The sequence below is a fragment of the Chrysochloris asiatica genome, unplaced genomic scaffold (assembly GCF_000296735.1).
Source record: "Chrysochloris asiatica unplaced genomic scaffold, ChrAsi1.0 scaffold00027, whole genome shotgun sequence".
In the NCBI taxonomy this organism is placed as follows: Eukaryota; Metazoa; Chordata; class Mammalia; order Afrosoricida; family Chrysochloridae; genus Chrysochloris; species Chrysochloris asiatica.
The window spans coordinates 8,177,048-8,203,057 of record NW_006408545.1 but is presented as its reverse complement, the minus strand read 5'-3'; the positions used below and the strand labels follow the sequence as shown (position 1 = coordinate 8,203,057).

The 26,010-nt window shown below is 39.2% G+C and overlaps 2 protein-coding genes across 2 annotated transcripts in view; one reads left to right on the top strand and one right to left on the bottom strand.

The window, feature by feature from the left end:
• Window positions 1–10,585: 10,585 nt before the first annotated feature.
• Window positions 10,586–26,010, bottom strand: part of TRAPPC3L (trafficking protein particle complex 3-like) — a 51,284-nt gene continuing 35,859 nt past the window's right edge. Inside the window, exons 4-5 of the mRNA XM_006839910.1 lie at window positions 15,269–15,454; window positions 10,586–10,705 (exon numbers count right to left, since the gene is read on the bottom strand). Coding sequence (XP_006839973.1) covers window positions 10,586–10,705; window positions 15,269–15,454 — 306 coding nt within the window. The remainder of the gene's footprint in view (window positions 10,706–15,268; window positions 15,455–26,010) is intronic.
• Window positions 20,646–25,865, top strand: FAM26E (family with sequence similarity 26, member E). The gene is made up of 2 exons (XM_006839909.1): window positions 20,646–21,210; window positions 25,476–25,865. The coding sequence occupies exons 1-2, from the start codon at window positions 20,662–20,664 to the stop codon at window positions 25,863–25,865; spliced, it is 939 nt and encodes a 312-aa protein (XP_006839972.1). The 5' UTR covers window positions 20,646–20,661.

The following is a 26,010-nucleotide window of genomic DNA, read 5'->3' as shown; positions in this document are numbered from 1 at the left end:
AGTTTGAATTTGCATATGAGTAATTGATGGTCTGTTCCACAGTCTGCCCCTGGCCTTGTTTTCCCTGATGATATGGAGCTTTTCCATCATCTCTTTCCACAGATATAGTCAATTTGATTTCAATATATTCCATCTGGTAAGGTCCATGTATATATTTGTCTCTTATACTGTGTAAAGAAGGTATTTGAAGTGAACAAATCATTGGTTTTGCAGAATTCTATCATGCATTCTCCAGCATCATTATTGGAGAGGAAGATACATAGGCAAGTACTCAGCATACAGTGTAGAAATATGTGAAATGTACTAAAGGAGCAGAAATAGGGGCTATGAGTTTTGAGACAATTCATTTAATGTGGAGGTGGGGTAAGGAGACAGGCCAGTTAAGATAGTCTTCATTGAGTTAAGTGATATTTGTAGGAGGTCGGTGAATGGAATTCATAAGGAAAAGGAACAGCAAGGAACATAGTATGTTCTGAAAGCTAATTCTGTAGATAGGGAAAACTCTTAAAAGATTTTCAGTGTGGTATAAAAGCATCTGAGTTTTCTTTCCTTACCATTCCTGGTGTGGTGCCCTGGAGTGGCAAATGGGATAAGCTCTGGACCACAAGGTCAGTTTAAACCACAGAGCTATCAGTTCAAACCCACCAGCCACTCCTTAGAAACCCTACACAGAGTCACTATGAGCCAGAACCAATCCGACAACACTAACAACAACCAATCATTACTCAATTCAGTGCAATCTAGTTTCTGATCTCAAATTTTATTGAATATACAAGAAGATGGAGGCAACTGCAAGTGGGAGACCTTTTAGGAAGCAATTTGTTGTCAGGTGCTACTGAGTCAAGTTCTACACATAATGACCCTGTGTATGCACAACAGCATAGAAACACTACTCGGTCCTTCGCCATCCTCACAATTGTTATTCTTGAGCCCATTGCTGCCACCACTGTGCCAATCCATTTCTTTGGGGGACTCCCTCTTTTACCTTGGCCCTCCATTTTATCAGACATGATGTCCTTCTCTAGGGACTGGTCCCTTCTGATAACATCCAAAGTATGAAAGACAAAATCATGCCATCCTGACTTCTAAGGAGCATTCTGGTACTTTTAATATTCTCCTCCAACACTGTAACTCAAATACATCAATTCTTCTAAGGTCTTCCTTATTCATTGTCTAACTTTCACATGATATGAAGCTATTGAAAATACTAAGGGTCAGGTTACCTTAGTTTTCAAACCGATACCTGTGTTCTTGAACACTTTAAAGAGGTCTTTTGAAGCAGATTTGCCTAATGCAATAGATAGTTTGATTTCTTGACTGCTTCTTCCATGTGTGTCAATCAAAATGAAGTCCTTTACAACTTCAGTGTTTTCTCCATTTATCATCATGTTGTTTATTGGTCCACTTGTGAGGATTTTTGTTTTCTTTACATTGAGGTGCAATCTACACTAAAGCTTGTGGTCTTTGATCTTCATCAGTTAGTATTTCAAGTCCTCTTCACTTCTATCAAGCAAGATTGCATCATCCACATACTGCAGGTTGTTAATCAGTTTTCCTACAATCCTGATGCTATGTTCATATAAGTTTCTTGGATTATTTGCTCAGTATATGTGACAGTGATTGAGAGAAAGGAAGGAGTCAGAAGTTAATATTTGGATTTTAGTTTTGACAGTTTTAACAAGGAAATTAAATATGGGAAGAAAAGGAAATTTAGCAAGGACTAGGGAATGAATTCAGAGTCCTGGTATGGCACTGTGGGCTAATGCACCAGACTGCAAAGTCATTTGAACTGCAAGGTTGGCGGTTCAAGCTCTCCAGCTGCTCCTCGGAAACCCTATACAGGGTCACTATGGGTCGGAATTGTCTCGACAGCACTCAACAACAATAAGAGAATGAATTCAGTTTTGGATTCATTCATTTGCACTCACCAAATGAGTGTTCCTGAAATACCTAGTTGAGTGACTAGTAGGAAACAGGAGAAGAGGGGTAGAGAACTTAGGACTTAAGTTCAGGGAGGTTTTCTGTGTCAAAATCTTACTATCCAGGAGGAATATCTACCCTGATAAAAGTGTTAACCATGGGTCCCTGGGACACTGGAGGAGGAAAGAAAAAGCTGAAGAATGAGGCTGACTTAGAGTTCATGATGACTTGAACTCAGGAGAAGAATCAGGATGGAGAAAATTTTCATTTCTCAGAACCTCAGTAAGAAAAATGAAACAAGGGTGGGAGTCAGACACTACTGAGAGGTTTGTTGTTGTTATTAAGTGAAGTTGAGTCAGTTCTGACTCATAATGACCCTATATAGGGTTTCTGAGGAGCTGCTGGTGTCTTTGAACCCCCAACATTTTGGTCTAGTGCTTTATCATACCACACCTCATCAGGAAGGACTCTGTCAAGAGGTTTAGATAGGAACAAAAGTGCTGAATTTATTTGGCAAATGAGTAAGAAATTTGTGAATCCCCACTGAGTAATTTTTATATAGTCTAGATAGGTCTGGTGAAAGGATATGGGGATAAGATTCTTATGATTCAATAGTAATTGTTATCATGACTAATTGCAATTATCACAACTGTAAAGGTAGAAGATTTGTAACAAAAACGAGGGGGGAGTAGTTAATTCAACTTACCAAGAACAGAGGACCATTGGTCCATATAGGGAGATGATCATGAACGGAATGTGGGACCCTGTCCAGCAAAGCAGCAACACCAGAAATGGAGGCAGAGATGATGACATGGAAAGATAGAACAGCTGAGGATTCTAGACTCATGGAAAGAGAAAGGCTGTGTGTTGGCGGCCAGGAGGCAAGCTTGCAGAATGTGTCCTTGGGTTGTTTAAATGATTATATATTCCTAAGTGTTTTTTTGTGTGCATAAAAACCAACCAACCAACAAATAAACAAACAAAAAACAAAAGTAGGAATAGAAGCAAATACTGTTGAGTGATGATGCATGGAGGGCATTTTAATCATTGCAATAAAACGAAATACGATAGGATGAGTGCATAACTGATGTTCTCCCATGGAAACTATCACTCAATTCACAATAAAAGCTTTAAAAGAAACTTATGAATGAGTTTCAATAGAATGTGGAATCAGAACTAGATTGTATTGAATTGAGGAATGAGTAGTAAGAAAGAAAAATAATCAGCAAACATATGAAGGACGGGTGCCATTTACTAAACCTTCAAAGAAGGCATCATACTATTTCACCTAAGGGAAGGTGGCTTGTCTTAGCTAAGCATTTTAACTTAGCATTGTCCAGTTTCAAAGTTGTAATTCTTTTTGACACATCATGTTGCTTTCTTAGTTTGTCAGTGAAGGGATGTCAGTGAAAGTCATCAGTGGACTCTGAAGGAAACTGTTGAGACAGTTTTTAGGACTGTAGAAACTTGAGTATACTTTTGTTGTTTGTTAAGTGCTGTCGAGTCAGTTCCAACTCATGGCGACCTTGTATAGGGTTTCCTCGAAGCATCTGGCAGTTTTAAACTGCCGGCCTTGAGGTTAGGTTTTCAATGCTTATCCTACAGTGCCATGCCAGAGTGTTTAGGCTTATGAAAAAGTGTGATCATTAATGAACTAAGGTCCCTGAGGAGGTAGTAAGAACTAGAACACTGTTGTTGTATTCTAGTGCTGCTATAACAAAAATGTCTGATAAGTGAATGTCTTTAACAAACAGACATTATCCTCTCACAGTTTGTTACTGTTCTTGTTAAGTGCCGTGGAGTCGGGTCCAACTCATAGCGACCCTGGAACTGCTGACCTTGTGGTTCAAACCAACATCGCAGTCCAGTCCATTAACTAACCCACAGTGCCACTCCAGGAGTCCACATGGACCAACAATCTCTTTACTTAGTATATGTTCTCAAGAAATAAGAGCCATAACATGAATAAATATGTGCACACCCATGTTCATTGCAGCATATTCACAACAGCAAAAAGACGGATATAGTTTAGATGTCCATCAGCAGAGGAATGGTTGAACAAACTTTGGTACATACACACAATGGAATATTATGCAACGTTGAAGAATAACAAAGTATCTGCAAAACATTGCACAACATGGAAGAACCTGGAAGACATTATGTGGAGTGAAAAGTTTCCCCCATTGCAAAGGGGAAACTATTGAGACCACTACTGTAAAAAGCCAAGAAAATTTTTCATTATTTAATAAACTTTCTTTGATGTTACCAGGAGTGGGAAGGAGAAGAGACTTATTTACTGAGTGTAGACATGTGTTAACTTGGATGACCGGGAAGGCAGTTAAAAAGAAGCGTAAGGAGAAAAGAAGAAAAGGGGGAAGAAAACTAAATAGCTTTCTTCATTTTTTTGACTTTATGTACAGGAAGGAAAGCTATGTGTATTTATTGTCTTATTGAAAAAACTTACACATTATTTTCGGGGGTGGGGGAGGAAGAATAACAAAGGAAAAGAAAAAAAGAGTAGGCAATTTCATGTTAAATTCAGTTGAGTTGGTTCTGACTCATAGTGACTCTGAATAGAGTTTTCTAGAAGAGGCTGGTGGATTTGAACCACTGACCTCATGGTTCGCCATCCAGTGCTTCCACAGACCTTTTTAGTTGTTAAGTACAATGGATTCCATTCCTACTCTTAGTGACTCTGTATAGGGTTTCTAAGATTTTTCGAATTTTCTAGGGTGCAGAAATTCGCTGGTGGGTTCAAACCATAGACCTTGTGGTTCGCAGTCCAGTGCTTATTGTACATAGCCACCAAACTCCCTTCCATAAACTTGTTGATAAATGCCATGAGTGAGTTCTGACTCAGAGCGACCCTGTAAAGGGTTTCTAAGGAAAAGTCTTCCCAGAAGCAAAAAAACCTCATCTTTTTCCTGAGGAGCGGCTGGCAGGCTGGAACTGTGGATCTTGTGGTTCGTAGTCCAGTGCTTATCATATGGATCCACCATTCATAGACTGGGGGGGTGGTGGTGGTAATTCCGACTCATAGTGACACTGTATAGGGTTTTCGAGGCTATAAATCTTGACAGGAACAGAGGGCTTCAGCTTTCTCCTGTGAGGTGGCTGATAGATTTGAACTGCTGACCTTGAGGTTAGCAGTTCAGCTAGTAATCCACTATGCTACCAGCTCATTCATTGTTGTTAAATGCCGTTGAGTCAGTTCAGACCCACAGTGACCCTGTATAGGGTTTCTGAGGAGCGGCTGGTGAGCTTGAACTGCTGACCTTGCAGTTCAAACTGACTTTGCAGTCCAGCATATTAACCTGCAGTGCCACACCAGGACTCCAGCTCGGTCATTGTTGTTAGGTGCCATTGAGTCAGTACTGACTCATAACGACCCTGTGCACAACAGAACAAAACACTGCCTGGTCCTGGGCCAATCTCACAATTGTTGCCAGGCTCATTCATAGTCTAGTGATAATTTATTCAATTTACTCTTCTTCCTCATATCAAAACAACGTCTCAGGTCTCAGTGATTTTATCAATAAAAAAGAATAGGATACTTTAGATAATTTCTAAGCTGTTTTTTGTTTGTTTTTTTGGACTTCTGGTGTGGCAGTGTAGGATTAGCACTGGACTGAGAACTACAAAAGCAGCAGTTCAACCTCACCACCTGCTCCTTGGAAACCTTGGTTTAAGGTCACTGTAAGTCGAACAAACTGATGGCACCTAACAACAACAACAACAACAACAAGGTCTTTCTTTGGCCTTAAATCTTTATATTTATTATTTTAGTTATAAAGTTTATCATTCCAGAATTGAAAAGATTTTCACAAAGTTGCATGTTCTATTTTCCTGCATCCAAGCCAAATCTGTTACAAATATTTTTGTCTCAGCAGGGCAGTTCCCAGGAATGCAGTGAAACTTTGTTCAACTGTGGTAACCTTTAGATTATAAAGGACAAATATTTGCTAAGGGACAGCTGACCCAATCCATGAACAGAAATACCATCCTAACCAACTCTTAGGCCTGGATAAATTGACTTCTTTATAAAGAATGAACTCTTGAGCTGTCTAAGCTGTAGTAACTTGTTTGGGGGCTCATTTCTCCCCATTCATTCATTTGATTTGACTTCCTCAAGAGGGACTTCACCCAGCAGGTGCTCAGATTAGCTTAACAGGCCCATTTTTCACCTGTCTAGGGGGCTAAACAGTACATTGTTTAGACATGAAGCTTTTCCAGACTGTCTGGAATTTGTTAGGCTGCCACAAGACAGTCATAGTTAGTCTTTGGAACTGCTGAGAGTCTGATAGTGGGTGTGAAGATTTCCTTTCTTGTCTATTTTAAGCATTCCTGCAGCAGTAACAATGATATGTATGGACTATTTTACCTTATGGCTCCAGCTTTTGTGCTGCTTTTCCTGCGGTGTTTTAACAACACTTGGAAAATTATGTGCAAACCCCTTTCCAAAGGGAAGTAATGACATATCTTGGATACCTTTGGAACAATCACTTTCCAAGTCTGAGTTGTTGTTGTCAGGTGCCGTGGAGTCGGTTCCGACTCATAGCGACCCTGTACAGAGTTTCTGAGGCTGTAAATCTTTACAAGAGCAGAAAGCCTCATCTTTCTCCCACGGAACAGCTGGTAGTTTCGAATTGCTGACCCTGAGATTAGCATCCCGATTCATAACCACTACGCTACCAGAGCTCCTTAGTAGACTCAGTAAATGTAACTTCCTTGGTCATTTCTATGTGAGTGCTATGTGCAACTTCAGAATGCAAAAATTCCTGAGGAAACTGTGTAGCCATGCATCCAATTAGCTTTTGGAAGGACTCCCTAAAACAGTTTCCAACCAAACCTTCCTGTCTCTCAGAGTGGAGGAGATGGGGTTGATGATCCTTAAGAAGATGCAGGTAAGTGAACTCAGTCACATTTATTCCCACTGTGTGTTAGTGTGAAGGTGGGGAACCATTCATTAGCACACAGGGTGATCAGTATTTCTCTCCCAGGGGTTTATATTGCTCAACATGAAGGCCGAGTTATTTTCCATTGCTGGGATGTGAATTCTGAGTATGGGTAGTAAGCTACAACAGAAAACATCCTCACCCAACCTTGAACACTCTATCTCGATAAGACCTTGAATGTCACTTCCCTGGAAAGATTGAAGCCAACGCTCATGAACTCTCTCAGTCTTTCCATACATCTCAAAGTCCATCCACATCTATTACTCTCACCTCCATTATTCCTCTCAGGGAAAGCACAGTATTGATGCAGATCCGTCAAAGCTGTCTCCTGTGATTTGGGTCCTGCCCTTTCCCATTGGTACACAGCCTTGCTTCATCAGTTATTCCCTGTCTCCTATATTTTCAAAAACCTTGTTGTTGTTGTTAAGTACCGTGAAGTTGGTTCTGCCTCATAGCAACCCTGCATAGGGTTTCCGAGGCTGTAAATCTTTACGGGAGCAGGAAGTCTCATCTTTCTCCTGCGGAACAACTAGTATTTTCAAACTGCTGACTGTGAGATTAGCAGCCCGATTCATAACCATACACATATACACGCATTGTTCTTGTTTTAAGTGCTGTCACATCAGTTCAGACTTAAAGCGACCTTGTATAGGGTTACCAAGGAGCAACTGGTAAGTTTGAACCACCAGCCTTGCGGTCCAGTGCTTTATCCCACAGTGCCACACAAGGACTCCATATACATATATACATAAATACAAAAGAGAAAACCTCCCAATTCTGTACTTCACACCCTATCTCTCCTTCTACTTACAGACACTTTCCTTGAAAGAATCATCTATACATATCTCACCTCTTAGTGGGACTTCTGTCTCCACCACTGCCCTGAAATCACTCTGTGGCAATTACCAAAGCCCATGTGCCTTTTCAGGTCTAACTTTCTTGACTTTCTCAGCAGCATCTGATACTCCTCTGACCACTCTACTCTCCTTGAAATCTGCCCCTGTTAGCAGACTTCCCCTTCTATTACTCTGACTGAAAGTTCATCTTCCCCTGTTCTCATCACTTGCTGCCTCTTGAATGGAGGATTCTATCTTTGCCACTTATATTTTCTCAAGTCATCCTCTCTTCCGATGTTGTCATCCACATCCATTGCTTTTAATCTTATCTGTGTGTGCATGACTCCAAGCCCATCTTCCTTTAGTAGCTCTTCTCCGAGCTCCTAATTTTGTTTATGTCAAAGGCACCTCAAACTCAAAACACACTAAGTTTATTCACTTATTTTTCTAAGCCTTGTCCTCCTGTGATATCTCCACTCACTCAGTCCCCCAAGATTAGAGCCAGTCCTTACTTCCTGTACTCATCATCTCCACATCTAAAGACTGAATGTCAGAAAATGTAGCTCCACTATGGTTTAATGTTGTTGTTAACTGCCCTTCAGTCAGTTCCCATTCATAATGACCCTGTATAGGGTTTCTGAGTAGCTGCTGGTGAGTTTGAACCACTGACCTTGCAGTTCAAACCAACCTTGAAGCCGAGTGCTTATCCTATTGTGCCATACCAACCACCCCTTTGTCTCAGACACTGCTGTAGTATTAAACAACATGCCACATACTAATTTGTGTTGTTAAGTGTCATCGGATTGATTCCGACCCTTAGCGACCCTGTATAGGGTTTCCAAGGAGCAGCTGGTTAGATTGAACCACTGACCTAGCGCCTTATAGAATATTAATTAAATCTGTAAAGAAGCCAGTATTTCCAGACTATTTTCTTGCTTGATATATATGGACCTAGGAATTAGCATTTCCTCTTTTAAGTCACTAACTTCTATGTAACTCAACATTACACTGAAATAACAAGGAACTAAACATAGTCCGGTGGCTTGAGAGATTTAAGCCCTGGGAGACTTCTGAAATTAGAGGATTGCTTATATTTTGGAATCCAAGTAACTTCTTAGGTGATTTGTTTCCAGCGGAAATGTGTTGAAGCAATAAACACAAATGCCTCTATCTTGGTTTCTTTTAACCAGGTATTATTAATTTAAAATGATGTCTTCTTTCTGTGGAATTTTCCTTTTCTAGAACTTGAAGCTACCTACTATAATGCAAGCCTCTATTCTCTCCTTCTTATGACCTTTTCGTCTTTGTGAAGAGGAGAACTATGTGAGTCCAGGTTTTATTTCATTGACCATTCAACCATGTGCAAAATGCAGTGATAAATAGTTTATTCTCTTTAATATTCTCCAGTATTTTGCAGATTTTTGACATATCACATACTTATCAGACAATGAACTTTGTTACATTTCTATTGGTGGGGGTGGGAGAATTTACAGATGTATTCAGATTCTGTTGGTTGCAAGTAATAGAAACCCAACTCTACTCGCTTAAAGAATAAACTGAATGTGTTGGTTCATGTAAATGAGATCGTTGGAAACAGGAAAGACCTTTTCTTATTTCATTCATCTTTGTCCTATGTGGGATCCTGTGCACTAGTTGAAGCCTGTTACAATCATATCACTTACACAAGTTGTAACTGATGGTATTGCATGTACTGTAACGATGTTCCCTGTGAATGAGTTCTCTGCAAAGCCTGGTAGATTCTCGGCTATTATGCAGCCTGCTATAGTGTATGATGATGGTCTAGTGAAGAATATTTATTTAATCCAAGGCATTTAAAATTTTAAATAGAAGATTTTTGCTGTTGATATTGTGTGTCATTGTGTCATTGAGTCAGTTCTAACTCAAAGTGATCTTGTACAGGGTTTCCAAAGCAACTGGTGGGTTCGAACCACCGATCTTGCAGTTAGCCATCCAGTGCTAATCTGGTTAAAAGAAACATACCTACAGTGCTATACCAGAAGATTTTTGTTAAGGACTGTCAATTCGGTTCTTACTCATAGCGACTCTGTATAGGGTTCACAAGACTGTACATCTTTGGTTTTTTAAAGGATAAAAATTATAATAACAATTCTAAATAAATAATCATTGGAATAAGGAAAGCACTCTCAAAGAACATTATTTAACCCTCATTTTAAAGATTTCCTAGTCTGGCCATCAGCAACATTTCATGAGAAATGAAAGGGATTTGATGAATGCCAACTCTCTAAAACTTAAACAAATTAAAATTAAATGTTAGTTTTAAATGTTGAAAAACCATCATCCCAATATATACTATACCTTGGTTACTACAAATCAAGAGGACCTTCAGGGAGTGAAGCTAACATGAGAAAAATAATATCTATAATTTCTCAGAAATATGGAAAAATGTCACATAGAATTCTCATTCTATGTTTCCACATAAAATGTAATATACAATATCTAGAAACTGTCAACAGAGTGGTGCATCACTTCACACATTTTTATAGTAAGAAGAGCTAGATATACTTTTTCTGAAGGTGGTGTATGTATGTGTGTGTGTGTGCTTTGTTACCATAATAAGTAAATGGAATGAATAGACTCTCTTGAGATGGATTTTATATTTCTGAGGAGTTACTTGTATATGAAATCTTAAGGACACAGATTGAAAATATGTGAAACTTATAAGCAAAGGAAAAACAACTTTAAATTCTAGTGCTGGATATTTCAAATCTCTAGCTGATTTTTAAATTTTCAAAAGCTCATGCTACCAAGCAATTCAAAATATCTGTGACTATACATATGTGTCTAGTAGTAACTCCTCAACTAGTCACCCTTTGGTATTTTGCATGCCTTTCTTCATTTTTTCCGTCTATGTTTTTTCTCATCCTGCTTTTTCAAAAATGTTATTCCTATTTCTGTCACACTGTCGCCTTTTAGTCTGTCTTGCAAGAATGTAACATCAGCAGCCAAATGAACCTAGGAAAGAAAAAAAGAACAAAAATACATACTTGTAAATTTTTTCTCAATCCCATTTTAAGTTGCATTCATCCCATAAGGAGTTGACTTTCCCTCTGAAATGATAAAAATAAGAGCCAGTTCTGTGAATTAAAGGCCTTTTACTGCATGTTCTCCAGAGATGGTCTGGCTGTGTAGCAACTTTGAGGTGTAAGTTTGGAAAGAGAAGGATGTCTGAGGATCTGAACCAACTCAAATGGTTCTAGGGAAGATCCAGTGGTATGGGCCTAGTTCAGGCATTGCTCACTATACAGATCTGAACTATAACTCCATCTCAAGAAGAACACAGATTCCTAACTCAAAGACAGCCTCAATCCAGCGTGCAGGCCAAGAACTTCTAAGGATAAGTGGATCCTTAAGTGATCCTCTCAGATTGATTTGCCATAAATCATTCTGTCTTTAGCTAAATAACATAATCACTTATCCTGACAACATTTAGCAATCGCTTATGGCTTTGAGAGCTTTTGGGGGGAAAAAATCAGCTAAATAAATTATGAATATAAAATTAATGATTTAAATTACAGACCTGAATATTTGATGCTTAGGCCTCTTTTCTTCTGAAAAACATTTCCCATTTCCCAGACACCACAGTAAACCCTTAGGACTTACTTCTCTATTCATTACAATTGCTCACAGAGGAGATCATGAAATTTCTGACTTACCCTCAGTAGAATGTTCATTCAGTTATTTTGAGTCACAGGGAAAAATAAACAAAAATAAGAGAAGGTACCTAGTAAAAGCACATAAAACCAAACCTCTTGACAGCCAGTTGATCCTGACTGGTAGTGACATCTAGGGCAATGCAGAACTGCCCCATAGAGTTTCCAAATTTTGTGATCTTTACAGAAGCAGGCTGCCTCATCTTTTTCACACACAGTGGCCAGTGAGTTGAGAAGGGATAGGAAGGTGGGTGGAATGGCAGGGAGGAAGTGGGATAGCCTATTACGTGGAGTGGTTTGTAATCATTGAGATGAAACAAGGTGTATGATTTGTTGAATGTAAAGCTTATGATCTGGTCTGTATACCTTCACAAAATTCACAATAAAAAAGTTTTAAAATTTTAAAAAAGAGGAGAATTTGATCAAATCATTAAAAAACTTTTAACTAAAGTATGTCCAGGCCTAGATCGTTTTACTGGTGAAATCTGCCAAACATTTAAAGAGGAATTGACACCAATTCTACTCAAATGATTCCAGGATACAGAAGGGGATGGAAAACTCCCCAAATCATTGTATGAAGCAAGCATAACTCTGATATTTAAACCAGGCAAAGACATCACCCAAAAAGAAAATTATAGGCCAATATCCCTTGTGTGCATATATGTAAAAATTCTCAACAAAATCTTAGTCAACAGAATCCAACAAGATATTAATAATAATAATAACCAAAATACATCATGACCAAGGCTGATTCATCCTGGGAATGCAGGAATGGTCCAATATTAGAAAAAATAATTAACTGAATCTACCACATATATAAAACAAAGGAAAACCATCACATGATGCCGAAAAGGCATATAACAGAATCCAGCACTGCTTTCTAATAAAACCAATAAAACATAGGAATAGAAGGGAAATTGCTGAGTATATTATAAGCATATATAAAAATCAATAGTCAACATCACTCAAAATGGTGAGAAAAAATAGTCATTCCCCTTGAGAACAGGAACCAGACAATGATACCCTTTATCACTTCTTCTACTTAATGTTGTGCTGGAAGTTTTAGCTACAGCTATAATGTAAGAAAGGGAAATTAAAGGTGTCAAAATTGGTAAGGAAGAAATAAAACTCTGTTTGCTAATGATATGATCCAATACTTAGAAAATCTCAAAGACTCAGTAAGAAAATTATTGGAACGCATTGATAGTAAGTCACAGGGTACAAGATCAACATACAAACATCAGCTGGATTCCTTTACACTAATAAAGAGAACTTTTAAAAGGAAATCAGGAAAATAATATAATTTACAATAATCACCCAAAAGATGAAATAACTTGGTAATAAATTTAACAACAGAAGCAAAAGACCTATACAAATAAAACTACAAAACATGATTGCAAGAAACCAAAAGAGACTTGTAGAAATGGAGGATGAAACCATGTTCATAGATAGGAAGACTTAAGATTGTGAAAATGTCAACCCTACCCAAAGCAACCTATAGATAGAATGCAATCCCAATTCAGATTCCAACATCATTCTGTAAAGATACAGTAAACTAATCACTAACTTAATATGGAAAGGAAAGGGACCCTGGATCAGAAAACATTATTACAAAAAAACAAAGTAGGAGGCTTCTCACTTTCTGATTTCAAAGCCACAGTAGTCAAAACATCCTGGTACCGGCACAATGAAAGACAACATAGACCAATGGAATAGAATTAAGAACCCAGAAATAAATCCATCCACCTACAGTCAGCTAATCTTTGACAAAGGGCCAAAATGAGCTAAGTGGGGAAGAGACAGTGTCTTCAACAAATGGTGCTGGCAAAACTGGGGATCCATTTGCATAAAAATGAAACAAGATCCATATCTTACAATACATGCAAAAACAAATCACCCTGGATTAAAGACCTAAATGTAAAGCCTAGAGCAGTAAAGAGCATCAATGAAAAAATAGGGACAAATTTAAGGCTATGATACAGAGATTAAATACACTATCAAACAAATGAAAATATACAAACAGAAGACAAAAATAGATGACTGGGCTCTCCTAAAAATTTGACATTATGTGCATCAAAGGATATTGAAAAAAGAGAAGATGGAAGGAATACACAGTTTTTGATAAGAGAAATGATACACAGTTTTTTTGATAAATGGACCATTCTATGATGGCTACTGGGGGTGGGGGAGCAAAAGTTATTCATGGGCTAGAGGGTAGACACCTGTTAATGTGGGTGATGGGCAGGCAATATACAAGAGGGAGTTGGCAGAGGAAAGGTGAATGTAGCAGGAAATACAGGTAGGAATGCAAGAGTTAAAATGCACAGAGGTAACTATTTTTACTGTTGGTACATGGAGGGGATTGCAATCCTTATAATGAAGTAAAGCACGTGATCTGTTGAATGTAAAACTGATGATCTGTCTGATCGTCACTGAATTCACAACAAAAAACAAAGTGATGCAGCACTGGAGCAGCCTAAGTCAAGAAATTTGAAAGACAGCTCCCTGGCTGACCGACTGGAAGAGACCCATATTTGGGCTCATTTCAAATGGAATGCAGAAATCATTGAACAATATCATTAGTATCACATACAAATAAAATTTTACTGAAGAAAAAAAGCAATTTCAGAAGAATAGTGACAGGGAGCTTCCAGAAATTCAAACTGGATTCAAAAGAGGACATGGAACCAGGACTATCATTGCTAGCATCAGATGGATCTTGGCTGAGGGTGAAGAATACCACAAGGATATTTATTTATGCTTTACTGATTATGCAAAGACATCCAACTTTGTGCATTGTAACAAACTATGGATACCGTTGCAAAGAATGGGACTTCTAGGACCTTAATTGTGCTCATGAAGAAAAAGAGGAAGAGCTAGGGGAAGTGAGCCTCCAATGATTTCTACTTCTTTGTATTCACAACCTCAAGTGGTCTCTTCTTAGTTTGTACCAGGGCTGGTCTGCGGTAAATAATGCACAGCAGAAATGGTGGTTTGTCACCTCTGAGATTTGGTTATAAAAATCAATGGTGTCCATCATGGGTCCCTTTTTCTTTCTATTTCCCTTTTTCTCTGATCTTTTTTTTCTTTTTGTACAAAGCCAACTACTGGCTTATGTAGCAAGGAACTGGAGCCTCCAGTTAACTGTCTACAACCAAGCTTGGAAGCAGAGTCTCCAGCCTCAGTCAAGTCTTCAGAGACAGCAGTTTGATTACAAGCTCATGACTTACTCTGAGCCAGAATCACCCAGCTAAACTGTTTTCTAGATTCCTGATCCTTAGAAACTGTAAGAGATAACAAATGTATGTTGTTTGTTGTTGTTAAGTGCCGTGGAGTTGGTTCCGACTCATAGCGACCCTGCACAGGGTTTCTGAGGCTGTAAATCTTTAGGGGAGCAGAAAGTCTTATCTTTCTCCCGTGGAACTGCTGGTAGTTTTGAACTGCTGACCTTGCAGTTCACATCCTGATTCGCAACCATTAAAACCGGTCTATTTGGAGGTAGTTTGTTAAACAGCAGTAGATAGTTAAAAACAAAATCAACAAACAAAAACAACCATATCCTCCCCTCCCCCCAAAAAAACAAAATTGAAAATCAATAAAAACAACCATTTGCTGTTGAGACAATTCTGACTCATGGGGACCTTGTGTATGTGAGTTAAACTACATATACTCCATAGGGTTTTTCATGCTGGGTTTTCTGAAATAGATTGTCAAGTGTGTCTTCCAAGGTGCCTCTGGGTGCACTTGAACTGCCAAAATTTTGGTTAGCAGTCAAGTGTGTTAACTATTTATACCATACTGAAACTTCAGATAGTTAAAAAAAAAAAAAATTCAGATTTGCAGCACAATGAAATATGTTGTTTACCATTTCTAGGGCACCTCTGATAATCCCACAGAGTAAATTACAGTAGCACAGAGAAGATCGGCCAGCTGGGAGCTCTTCCACAAACTCCACCAGAGGATTCTTGTCTAGAATCAGGGAAAATTCATTTCTGCTGGAGTTGTTACAGATCACGCTTGGAGTGATTCCCAAGTACATCTTGAAAGCAACCTGATGAAAGAGAATTTAAAAATAATTTAATAAATCTTTGTCTAGAACAAATATCTATTAGTAGAGCAAGGTGTGGTGCTGTGGGTTAATACGCCAGACTGCAAAGATGTTTGAACTACAGTGTCGGTGGTTCAAGTTCACCCTTCATTCCTTGGAAACCCTATACAGGGTCGCTATGGGTCAGAACCAACTTGATGGCACTTAACAACAACAACTGTTACCAGAAGTGCAGCACAATGGTTGAGCACTTGAAGTCTGCAGTCAGAATGTCCAGGTTCAAACTTACCTTTACAATTTACTGAACCTGTATTTATGCAAATTTTATATCCAAAGGCACTATTGTTTTGTGGAAGTAATAAGGCTTAAGAAAAACCAGGCTAAGGTGTTATTTAAAGAATTTTTTTGTTCAAATTGTCCTCTCAGAGGGTTGTTGTTGTTGTTGTTGTTATGTGCCGTGGAGTCGGTTCCGACTCATAGCGACCCTGCACAGGGTTTCTGAGGCTGTAAATCTTTATGGGAGCAGAAAGCCTCATCTTTCTCCCACTGAACAGCTGGTAGTTTCGAACTGCCAACCTTGTGGTTCGCAGCCCGATTCGTAACCACTCTCAGAGGGTAGAGAATTAAAATATTATAAATCATAAACAGGAGTCCTAATGTGGGACTGTAGGATAAGCACTTGACTACTGATTCCAAGGGTGGTGGTTCAAGCCCACCAGCTGCCCTTTGGAAACCCTATAGAGTTGTTGTGAGTCTGAAATAACATTTAGCTACAACAACCACACAAAATCATACACATATTAAAATATTTGTCACATCGAGTATAGCAAAGGCTAAGTTTCTGAATTCATAGAAGGAGCACAGGACACATCTGCTGCAATAGGAAGATGACAGGGGATCAGAGCAGCAAACGCTAAGGGCATATTAGTCCCAAGGGTGTTTTGGGAAATGTTGGAACTCATGTAAATAAGAATGAGAAAGAACAAGTGGCAGAGGTGGGAGGTATAATCAAGCAAATACTAGGGTAAGTCTAAAAGTATTGTTACAAAACAATATAAATCTTTATTAAACAAAAATATCAATGATGTGCCTTTTCCAAAAAATCTGCCATTTCACTATGCTTGAAATGTACCAATATAATGAATCATAGCGGCTACTTCTTTTACAACCCGAGTTTCACAAATGAGATACTAGGATTCAGAAAAGTAAAATGGCATATGGCCAACTCTATACTCTAAGATAGTTCCTTGCATCTTACTCCAAGGCAATTTCTTCTCATGAAACTCACAGGCTTGGACCTTGACGTTTAGTCATGAAAATTTGTCAACTTTCAAGTGTCTTCATTAATTTTCTTTATAATTTTAGAGCAGTATAGGAGAGAGATGGAAACTATTTCCTCATATTATGTATAATTAGAAGTATTAAAAGTTTGTCATTCACTCATTTAACTGGTATTTATTAAGTACTGCCTATTTCCATGGAAGAAAGATGAGGCTTTCTGCTCCCATAAATATTTACAGCCTCAGAAACCCTGTACAGGGTCGCTATGAGTCGAAACCGACTCCATGGCACATAACAACAACACCAACATTGAGCACAATGCCTGGCACACTTCAATTTCTATTTTGAAAACAAACTTAAAATGAGCATCCAGGAATCTCCACTGAGTGGTATCCATTCTGCTTATTCAGGGCTGATAAAAGGAGATGCAGATAGGTCCCTTGCAATACAATAGCAAATAATTGTTATCAGGACTGATTGTAAGGGCTGAAAATGTAAAGGTGGACATTTTGGGGCAAAGGGAGGGGAGTGATTAACCTTACAGTCTAGGAACAGAGGTCCCTGGGGCCATTGAAGGAGAAGAGCAGAGAATGGAACCCTACCCAGAGAAGCAGTGATGCCAGTGATGGAGGCAGAGACGATGACGTGGGGAGATGGAGTGGCTGGGGACTCTGGACTCAGAGAGGGAGAGGGGCGGTGTGCGGATGACAGAGAGGCAGGCTTGCGGGGTGTACCCTTTGATTGGTCCATGATGCATGGAGGGGATTGTGACCATGGCAAGGAAACAATGTGCGACAGGATCAATGTGAACCTGATGATGTCCTCCCATGTGAACTATCACATAATTCACAATAAAGCATTAAAAAAAAAAAAAAAAAGAAGAAAGAAATTGTATTTATTAGACACTGTGGCACTGTGAGTTAACATGCTAGACAGCAAGGTTAGTTGGTGGTTCAAGCTCACCAGCTGCTCCTCAGCAATCCTATACAGGGTCACTATGGGTCAGAATTGACTCGACAGCACACCAACAACCATATACTTATAAGGAGCTCTGGTGGTAAAACAAATAAATAAATAAAATGAGCATCCACTTTGTGTTTGCCACTATGATTAGGCACAGGAGACATAATAAGATGTTTTTGTTAAGTGCCATCAAGTCATTTCCAACCCACAGCGACCTTGTATAGGGTTTCCAAAGATTGGCTTGTGTATTTGAACCACCAACCTTATAGTTAACAGTCCAGTGCTTATCCTAAAGCGCTACACCAGGAGTCAAAGTAAGATGTAGTTCTTGTTTTATGAGAGTTCATGAGGAGCCCTGGAGGTGCAGTGTTTAAACAATCCATTGCTAACTAAGAAGTCAGAAGTTCAAACTCATCAGTAGCTTCAAAGGAGAAGGTGTGACAGTTGGCTTCCATAAAGATTATTGTTGTTGTTAAGTGCCATTGTATTGGTTCCGACTCATAGCGACCCTGCATAGGGTTTCAGAGGAGAGGCTGGTGGGTTTGAACTTAAAACATTGTTGTTAGTGGTCCATCCAGTGCTTAAGTCAAATTGCAGAGATACCAATCCAGAGATTACTGTGACAGCCTAGGAAAGAAATGATGAGGAACCTTCTTTCACCTTTCTTTTAAGGTTCAAACCAAACCTCGTATTTTTCCATATAAATTTCAAAAAGCCCAATCCTAAACTTTAGTTCAAGCCTAGAACCCTAGGTAGTTTAAGAGAATTTAAAGCAAACCCTGTCATTCAAACCCTAAGTCAAACAGCAAGAGAAAGCAAAAAACCAAAACCGCCATGAAACGCCAGGTTTAGAGATGCACCTTTGTTGTTGTTGTTTGGTGCCATCAAATTGGTACCGATTCATCGCAATCCTATGCACAACAGAACGAAACACTTCTGGTTCTAGGCCAACCTCACAATTGCTGCATGCTTGAGCCTACTGATGCTGTCACTTTGCCAGTCTATCTCGCTGGATGTCTTCTTCTTTTTCTCTGACCCTTCACCTTACCAAACATGATATCCTTCTCCAGTGACTGGTCCCTCCTGACAATATGTCCAAAGTATGAGACGAAGTTTGGCCATCCCGGCCTCCAAAGAGCACTCTAGCTGCACTTCTTCCAACACAGATCTGTTTGTTCTTTTGGTAGCCCCTGGTACTATCAATATTCTCTTCTAACACCATAACTCAAATGCATCAATTCTTCTACAGTCTTCCTTATTCACTGTCCAACTTTAGCATGCTTATCAGGTTATTGAGAATACCATGGCTTGGGTCAGGCACATCTTAGTCCTCAAGCTGACATCTTTGCTCTTCAACACTTTAAAAAGGTCTTGTGCAACAGATTTTCCTAATGCAACACATCATTTGATATCTTGATTGCTGCTTCCATGAATGTTGATGGTTGATCCAAGAAGAATGAAGTCCTTGACAACTTCAATCTCTTCTTCATTGATAAGAATGTTGTTTATTGGTCCAGTGGTGAGGATTTTTGTTTTCTTGACATTGAGATGTAATCCATACTGAAGACTGTGCTCTTTGATCTTCATCAGTAAGTATGTTAAGTCCTCTTCACTTTCAGCGATCAAGGTTGTATCATGTGCATATCGCGGGTTGTTAATGAGTCTTCCTCCAATCCTGATGCCACGTTTTTCTTCACAGAACCCAGCTTCTCGTATTATTTGCTCAGCATACAGGTTGAATAAGTATGGTAAAAGAATACAACCCTGTCGCACACCTTTCTTAATTTTAAACCATTCAGTGTTACCAAGTTCTGCCTCTTAGTCCATGTACAGATTCCTCATGAGCACAATTAAGTGTTCCGGAATACTCATACTTTGCAATGTTATCCATAGCTTGTCATAATCCCCACAATCAAAAGCCTTTGCGTAGTTAATAAAGCACAGGTAAACATCTTTCTGGTATTTTCTGCTTTAAGCCAAGATCCATCAGACATCAACAATAATATCCCTCATTCCACAGCCTCTTCTGAATCCAGCTTGAACCTCTGGAAGTCTTCTGTTAATGCATGCTTGCAACTGTTTCTGTATTACCTTTAGTAAAACTTAATTTGCATGGGATATCAAAGATATTGTCCAATGATTTCCACATTCCGTTGGGTCACCTCTTTTTGGAAAGAGCACAAATACGGATCTCTTCCAATCAGTTGGCCAGATAGTTGTCTTCCAAATTTCTTGGCATAGATAAGTGAGTGCCTCCTGTACTGCCTCACTTTCTTGAAAGATTTCAATTGTTATATCATCAATTTCTAGTGACTTGTTCTTTGCCAATTCTTCAATGCACCTTGGACTTCCTTCTTCAGTATCATTGGCTTTTGATCATATGCTACCTCTTGAAACGGCTGAACATCAACCATTTCCTTTTGGTACAGTGACTCTGTGTATACCTTCCATCTTCTTTTGATGCTTTCTACATCATTCAATAATTTGCCCAGAGAATCCTTTAATAACGAAAGCTGAGGCTTGAATTTTTTTCTCCAGTTCCCCCAGCTTGAGAAATGCTGATGTACCTTGGCTCCCAGTCAATTGGCTGACATCCATTTCTGCTAACTTTGATTCCTTCAGCTGGAAAATTCCAAACCTATTACTGGTCTGAATGAGAGTTTCTTTCAGATTCTCTATCCAAATTGCGTGGAAATAATATAAAAATGGATGCTGTACCCTTTGAATTTACTCTATTTCTGTCTGTAGGCACAAGGTTCACAGCCCAGTGTCCACCAGTAGGAGGCATTCTCTCAACATGTTGGGAAATACTCATTCCTAGTAGATGACATTGTTTCCTTATCTGACTGAATTCTGTGTGAGAAGGAGGATTGTTGTTTCTATGAAGAAAGAGCTAGCTCCACCCTCGGGATACTGCCACAGCTGCTGTGCCCATTAACAAGGACAAAGGTTTTCCTTCTTTGTGAATGTCCAACATGGATGCTTTTCAGGGGATTTTAAAATTCTTCCTTAACCAGAAAACTGCTATAGGCTACAGTTTCATGGCTTTGCTGACTGTGGGAGGGGAGCGGCTTTTTTCCCTTGTGGCTTTTAAGTGCCCCTGCAGTGCTGAGAATACAGTCTATGGGCTTGCTTTCCTTTTTGCTCCTGCCTGGGTGTTACTGATCCTGGGATTCTTTCTAAACAACAGGTCCTGGAGACTCTTCACAGGATGCTGTGTGAACCCCAGGAAAATCTTCCCCAGAGGCCATGGTTGTCGCTTTTTTTATGTCCTTGGCCAGATCACTCTGCATTCACTGGTGGCTCCAATGATGTGGCTTTCGGTGGCTTTGCTAAATGGGACATTTTATGAATGTGCTATGAGCGGGACAAAAAGTTCTAGACTCTTGGAGCTGATTTGCAAAGGCAAGCCCAAGGAGTGCTGGGAAGAACTTTACAAAGTATCTTGTGAAAAAACCAGCTTGACACCCGCGGACAACGAGGAGCTGAAACTGTCATTGCAAGCCCAGTCTCAGGTAAGAAAGGACAAATTCATTTTTCTCTCTCTCCTCATTTCCACCAGGGTTGAGTCAGAGCCTTTGCCAAAACATTTTGAAGCTAAATGGAAATTGGAACATAAAGCAGCATTAAGACAATCTCAGGAAAAGCTTTTTATAGGTTGGATGGGATGCTGAAATTGCTGATTGGACCATGTATTGTCCATTTTCAAAAAGTAAATATCCTTTGAATTATGCGTATGTAAATACTTAAAGTACTTTAAAACAATCTGACTTTGTAAATAATGCAGGGCACTAAATCGCAAACTGAGTGTTAATGGCAAAGCTACAATTAGAAATTGCTGCCTCCTGTCAATTATTTTCTTTCAAACCAGTTTCTCAGAAAAAACAAAGACATATCACTCGGCTATTATAATTTTGCTGATCCAAATGAGCTAATACTTTTTGAAATTGCATGTAGTGTAATCATTGTAGAGATTTCCCTGAATGAGTTCTGGCAACTGCTATGCCTATGTGCAAATATTATCAAGATTGAGAATAATTAACTTTATAAAGTAGAAGTCAGCAGTCTTTAAGGAGCCATCAGTGAAAAATTCTTAGGAAGATCACATCTTAAAATTATTTTTTATATTACTTTAGAAGCTCCAGATTTGGGTCATTTTTTTCTTTAACAGAAGAAATAATAACTTTACTGAATTGAAGCAAGGAAATAGGTTGTCATCCTTCCAGGTGCATGGGAACAAATCCAGATGTGCTGCCTGACTTCCTATCTGTGAGAAGTAGGAATTCCAGATGTGCAGCCTGACTGCCTGACTGCCTGTGAGAAGTAGGAATTGCATTTCCCTGCTGCTGTGGCATTGTAGGATAAATACTAGACTGCTAACCACACAGTCAGCAGTTCAAATCTACCAGCTATTTCTTGGAAACTCTACACAGGGTTGCTGTGAGTTAGAACCAACTCAACACCACGTAACAACAATAACAAACACCAAAACAAGCAGTAAGAGCAGATAACAAGAACCACAATTTGTCAGAAATGCTACTTATTTCATAGTGAATGCACTGAAGATAGTATATTTTACATTTTTTCAGCAAGGATTTGTCTTTGCAATACATCAAGGCAAAGTCTATTTTTGAAACTATGCATTCCAAAGTTGGTTGTCATATTATTTTCATAAGCTGATAAGTCAAAATATATTCCCAAACAAATCTTTTGTTTAATACATAAAACACTTCTTAGATAAAACATACCAGACTTCCATAAGTCTTTCATCTTTGCTGTAGGAAGGTGTTAATTAGAAACACTATGACACAATAAATGACTTATAATTGATGCCTTCAGGCACCAGGCTTCATTCAGTTAGTGCCAAGTTCAAACACTCAACACTGTATGAGTGGTTCTTCTCCAAACACAGGCATAAGAATATCATGCACATCCTGTCATAGCTTAGCTGTTGACAGTAGAATAAGAAGGGTCAGGACTTACGGCTAATTCCTGTGGGGAGGGTGGATGTGGTATGTAGATAAGGAGGGCTGTACCAAGAACTGTTGCTGACCATAGAGGTTCAGCTAGGCAGGAAGCAATGTACCATCCAGGCCAACAGATGGATATGTTGGTGATGAAGGTGGGGATGGAAAAAGTACATTCATCCATTCATCCATGAGTGAAACAGAGAAATAAGATACCCAGCTTGGTGACTCTGTATTCTTAAGGAAGATAGTGTGGAGTAGTGGAAAGAACTGGGCCTCACAGTTGGGTAGTCTTGAATTTGAATACTGATTTAACTACTTACCATCTAATAGGTCTAGAGGTAGTGGTTTGACCTTGTTGAGTCCCAGTTCCCTTAATGTGATTTTTAAGTGCAGTTGAGAATGTTCCAACTCAAAGCCACCCTGTATAGGGTTTCCAAGGAGTAGCTGATGTGTTTGGACCTTTTTGTTAGCAGGTCAGGTCAGTGCTTATCTTACAGAGCCACATAGTTTCTTAATAGTTGGGGGGCTTAAAGGTAGTGGGCAAAAAGCTTTTGGCACATGGTAAGTATTCCAAATTGATAAGAGAACTGGAGGAACTGGGGAGTGAGACTCATGCAGAATCAGTCTATTGAGGGGTGAGGGTGGTGGCATTAGATTTGAGGACTATGAATCAAAGTCGACAGAGAAGACTCAGCACTCAGGTGAGGGAAAGTAAGGTCATGCCATGGGGAAGAAATCTACAGTCAATCAAGTCTATAACTCAGGCAGAATTGACTCAAGTACTGAAGTAAGAAGCTGTGGGGAAAGAAAAAGGTAGAGGATGAAGTAAAAAGGAAGATTTGAGTTCGTTAACATGGGTGATTCAGGGTAAATATGAAAACACACATAATAGCAGTTGTGCCTTATTCATTAACCTTAATGGCAGAAAGATACTATGAGGTCAGTAATGTTTTACATAAATATACAGTGAAACTTGTGAGAGCCAGAACCTGACCTGACTCCTTTGTTTTTCCAGTTCTCTTCAAATATCCACCTTTGATAAAGTACAATATTAGCACTCGTATTTGAGGAAAATGTTTGAGTTTTCCTTCTCTGACAAGTTTCAGCCTTACACAGGGTTTTAGCTTTTGCAGGGTTTATGGGATATATTTGAAAAATAGCATGTGCTAACACTTAACAGTTACTGAATGTACACTTGTGTCCAGAACTAAGCATTTAATATCCATCGTCTCATTAAATCCTCATAACTACCCTCGGAAATATGTGACCCCCATTTTACAATTGAGGAAACTAAGGCACAGAGAGCATCTTAGTAAAGGGAAAGTTGGGACTATTTGGCTACTAACCAAAATGTTACGTACAAGAAAGACCTGGTGGACTACTTCTGAAAGAAAGTCATTGACGATCCTGTGGGCTTTGGGCCAATGAGGAGGCTCTTTCAGAACAGCCTCTCCTCCCCAGTCCCCTCTAAAACAGATGGGGTTGCTATGAGCCAGAATCAACTTGACAGCAACTGTTTTTTTGTTGGTTTGTTTTCATTGTGAATCCAGAACTTGTTATTCTGCTGCTACAAACGATCATGGCATCTTTGCAGAGTCTCAGACCTTTCACAGTAACTCCATGTTCTGAGGCAGAGGTTGGGAAACCCTGATTTAAAGCATTTGAGCCTCTCTGTGGTTCTGTTACAGTCTGAAGAAACAAATTTGTTTGCATGTTATTGTTGCAATTTTCAAATAGTCCCATCTGCAGAGAAATACTAAGGGGCATTTAACTAATATGTCAAGAGACACTTTGAAAGAGATATGTTAGTTGTTCAAATATGAAATCAATTACAATGATGAAATAATTAGAATAAAAGAAATTTAGAAGATAAGTTGAGGTATCTTGTTTTCCATTTTTATAATTCAATTACAACAACAACAACAACGAAATAGTTGAACTGGTTTGTATTCAGAGGGAAGTTCATTTTGTTTCCAATCACCAAAATTCTGAAAGAATGATCATCAAGATTTAGAGTTTCCTAATTTCCCTCCCCTTCCCCTGGCTAAGGAGCTCTGCTAGCGTTGTGGTTACCAGTTGAACTGCTAACCTCAAGGTCAGCTGTTCGAACTACCAGCCATTCCATGGGAGAAAGATGAGGCTTTCTGTTCCCATAAAGATGGACAGCCTCGGAAACCCTGTGCAGGGTTACTATGAATTGGGGTTGACTCCACTGCACACTACCACCACCAATCCCACCCCCAGCCCCCAGCTTTTAGACAGGCTTTAAATCCTTATAACTTCAGTTTCCTTAATGTGTTATGTCTTACTTGCTTTACTTCAGAAAATGGGTACTGATATTTCTTTCAAGTAAAATTCATTTAAATGCAATATATTTAAGCAAAGTAACATGGGAAAATTGATCATCTAGCCAGGCATATGCATTTGTCAATGCCTGAAGACACCTTACTAAGGAACTGGTAATTTATTCAAATGGCTGCATTTACTCAAACATAAATTTCTTCCCTCTAAAAGTTAATACTATTTGAGGGTTTGATTTATCAAATTCTGGGATAATCTAGACACTTTTATTTGTCTTCTGGTTATTTCTTTGAATACCAACAACGGTGGGTAAGATAATGGAGATTAGGTAAATTTAGCTTTCTTTTGACTGTTAAAAAATGTTGCTTAAAAAATAAGATGAATGGTTTCAAAATAAGTGTGCCCATGATTGTGTAGTTAGTTTAGTATACACTTCCTAATAACACTACTTCAGAGCTCTGAAAAGTGACTTTCCTTTTCCATGTCCTCAATATTTCTTTCTTTCTAAGATTCTAGGATGGTGCCTGATTTGCTCTGCATCTTTCTTCTCTCTGTTCACCACTTGTTACGGTCGCTGCCGAGCTAAAGTTAGCTACCTTCAGCTGAGTTTTTGGAAGACATATGTAGAAAAAGAGAAGGCGCAGTTGGAAGAAACATTCCTGGACTATGCCAACAAGCTGAGTGAGAGGAATTTGAAATGCTTTTTTGAAAACAAGAGGCCAGAAGCCTTTCCCTTGCCTTCCTTTGCCGCCTGGGAGGCTGCTTCAGAGCTGTATTCTTTCCACCAAACCCAGCAACACTATAGCACCCTCCACAAAGTGGTGGAGGATGGCCTGGAACTTGGCCCAGAGGAAAACGAGACAACAATGGCCCTTGTGGGTTCCACCCAACATGTATAGCTCATCTTTTATCTCTGATTCAAGTTTTTGTGAGTGGTATACCTCATATGCATGCGAAAGCTGGACAGTGACTAAGAAAGACCACAGAAAATTGATGTTTTTGAGTTATGGTGTTGGAGGAGAATATTGAAAGTGCCATGGGCAG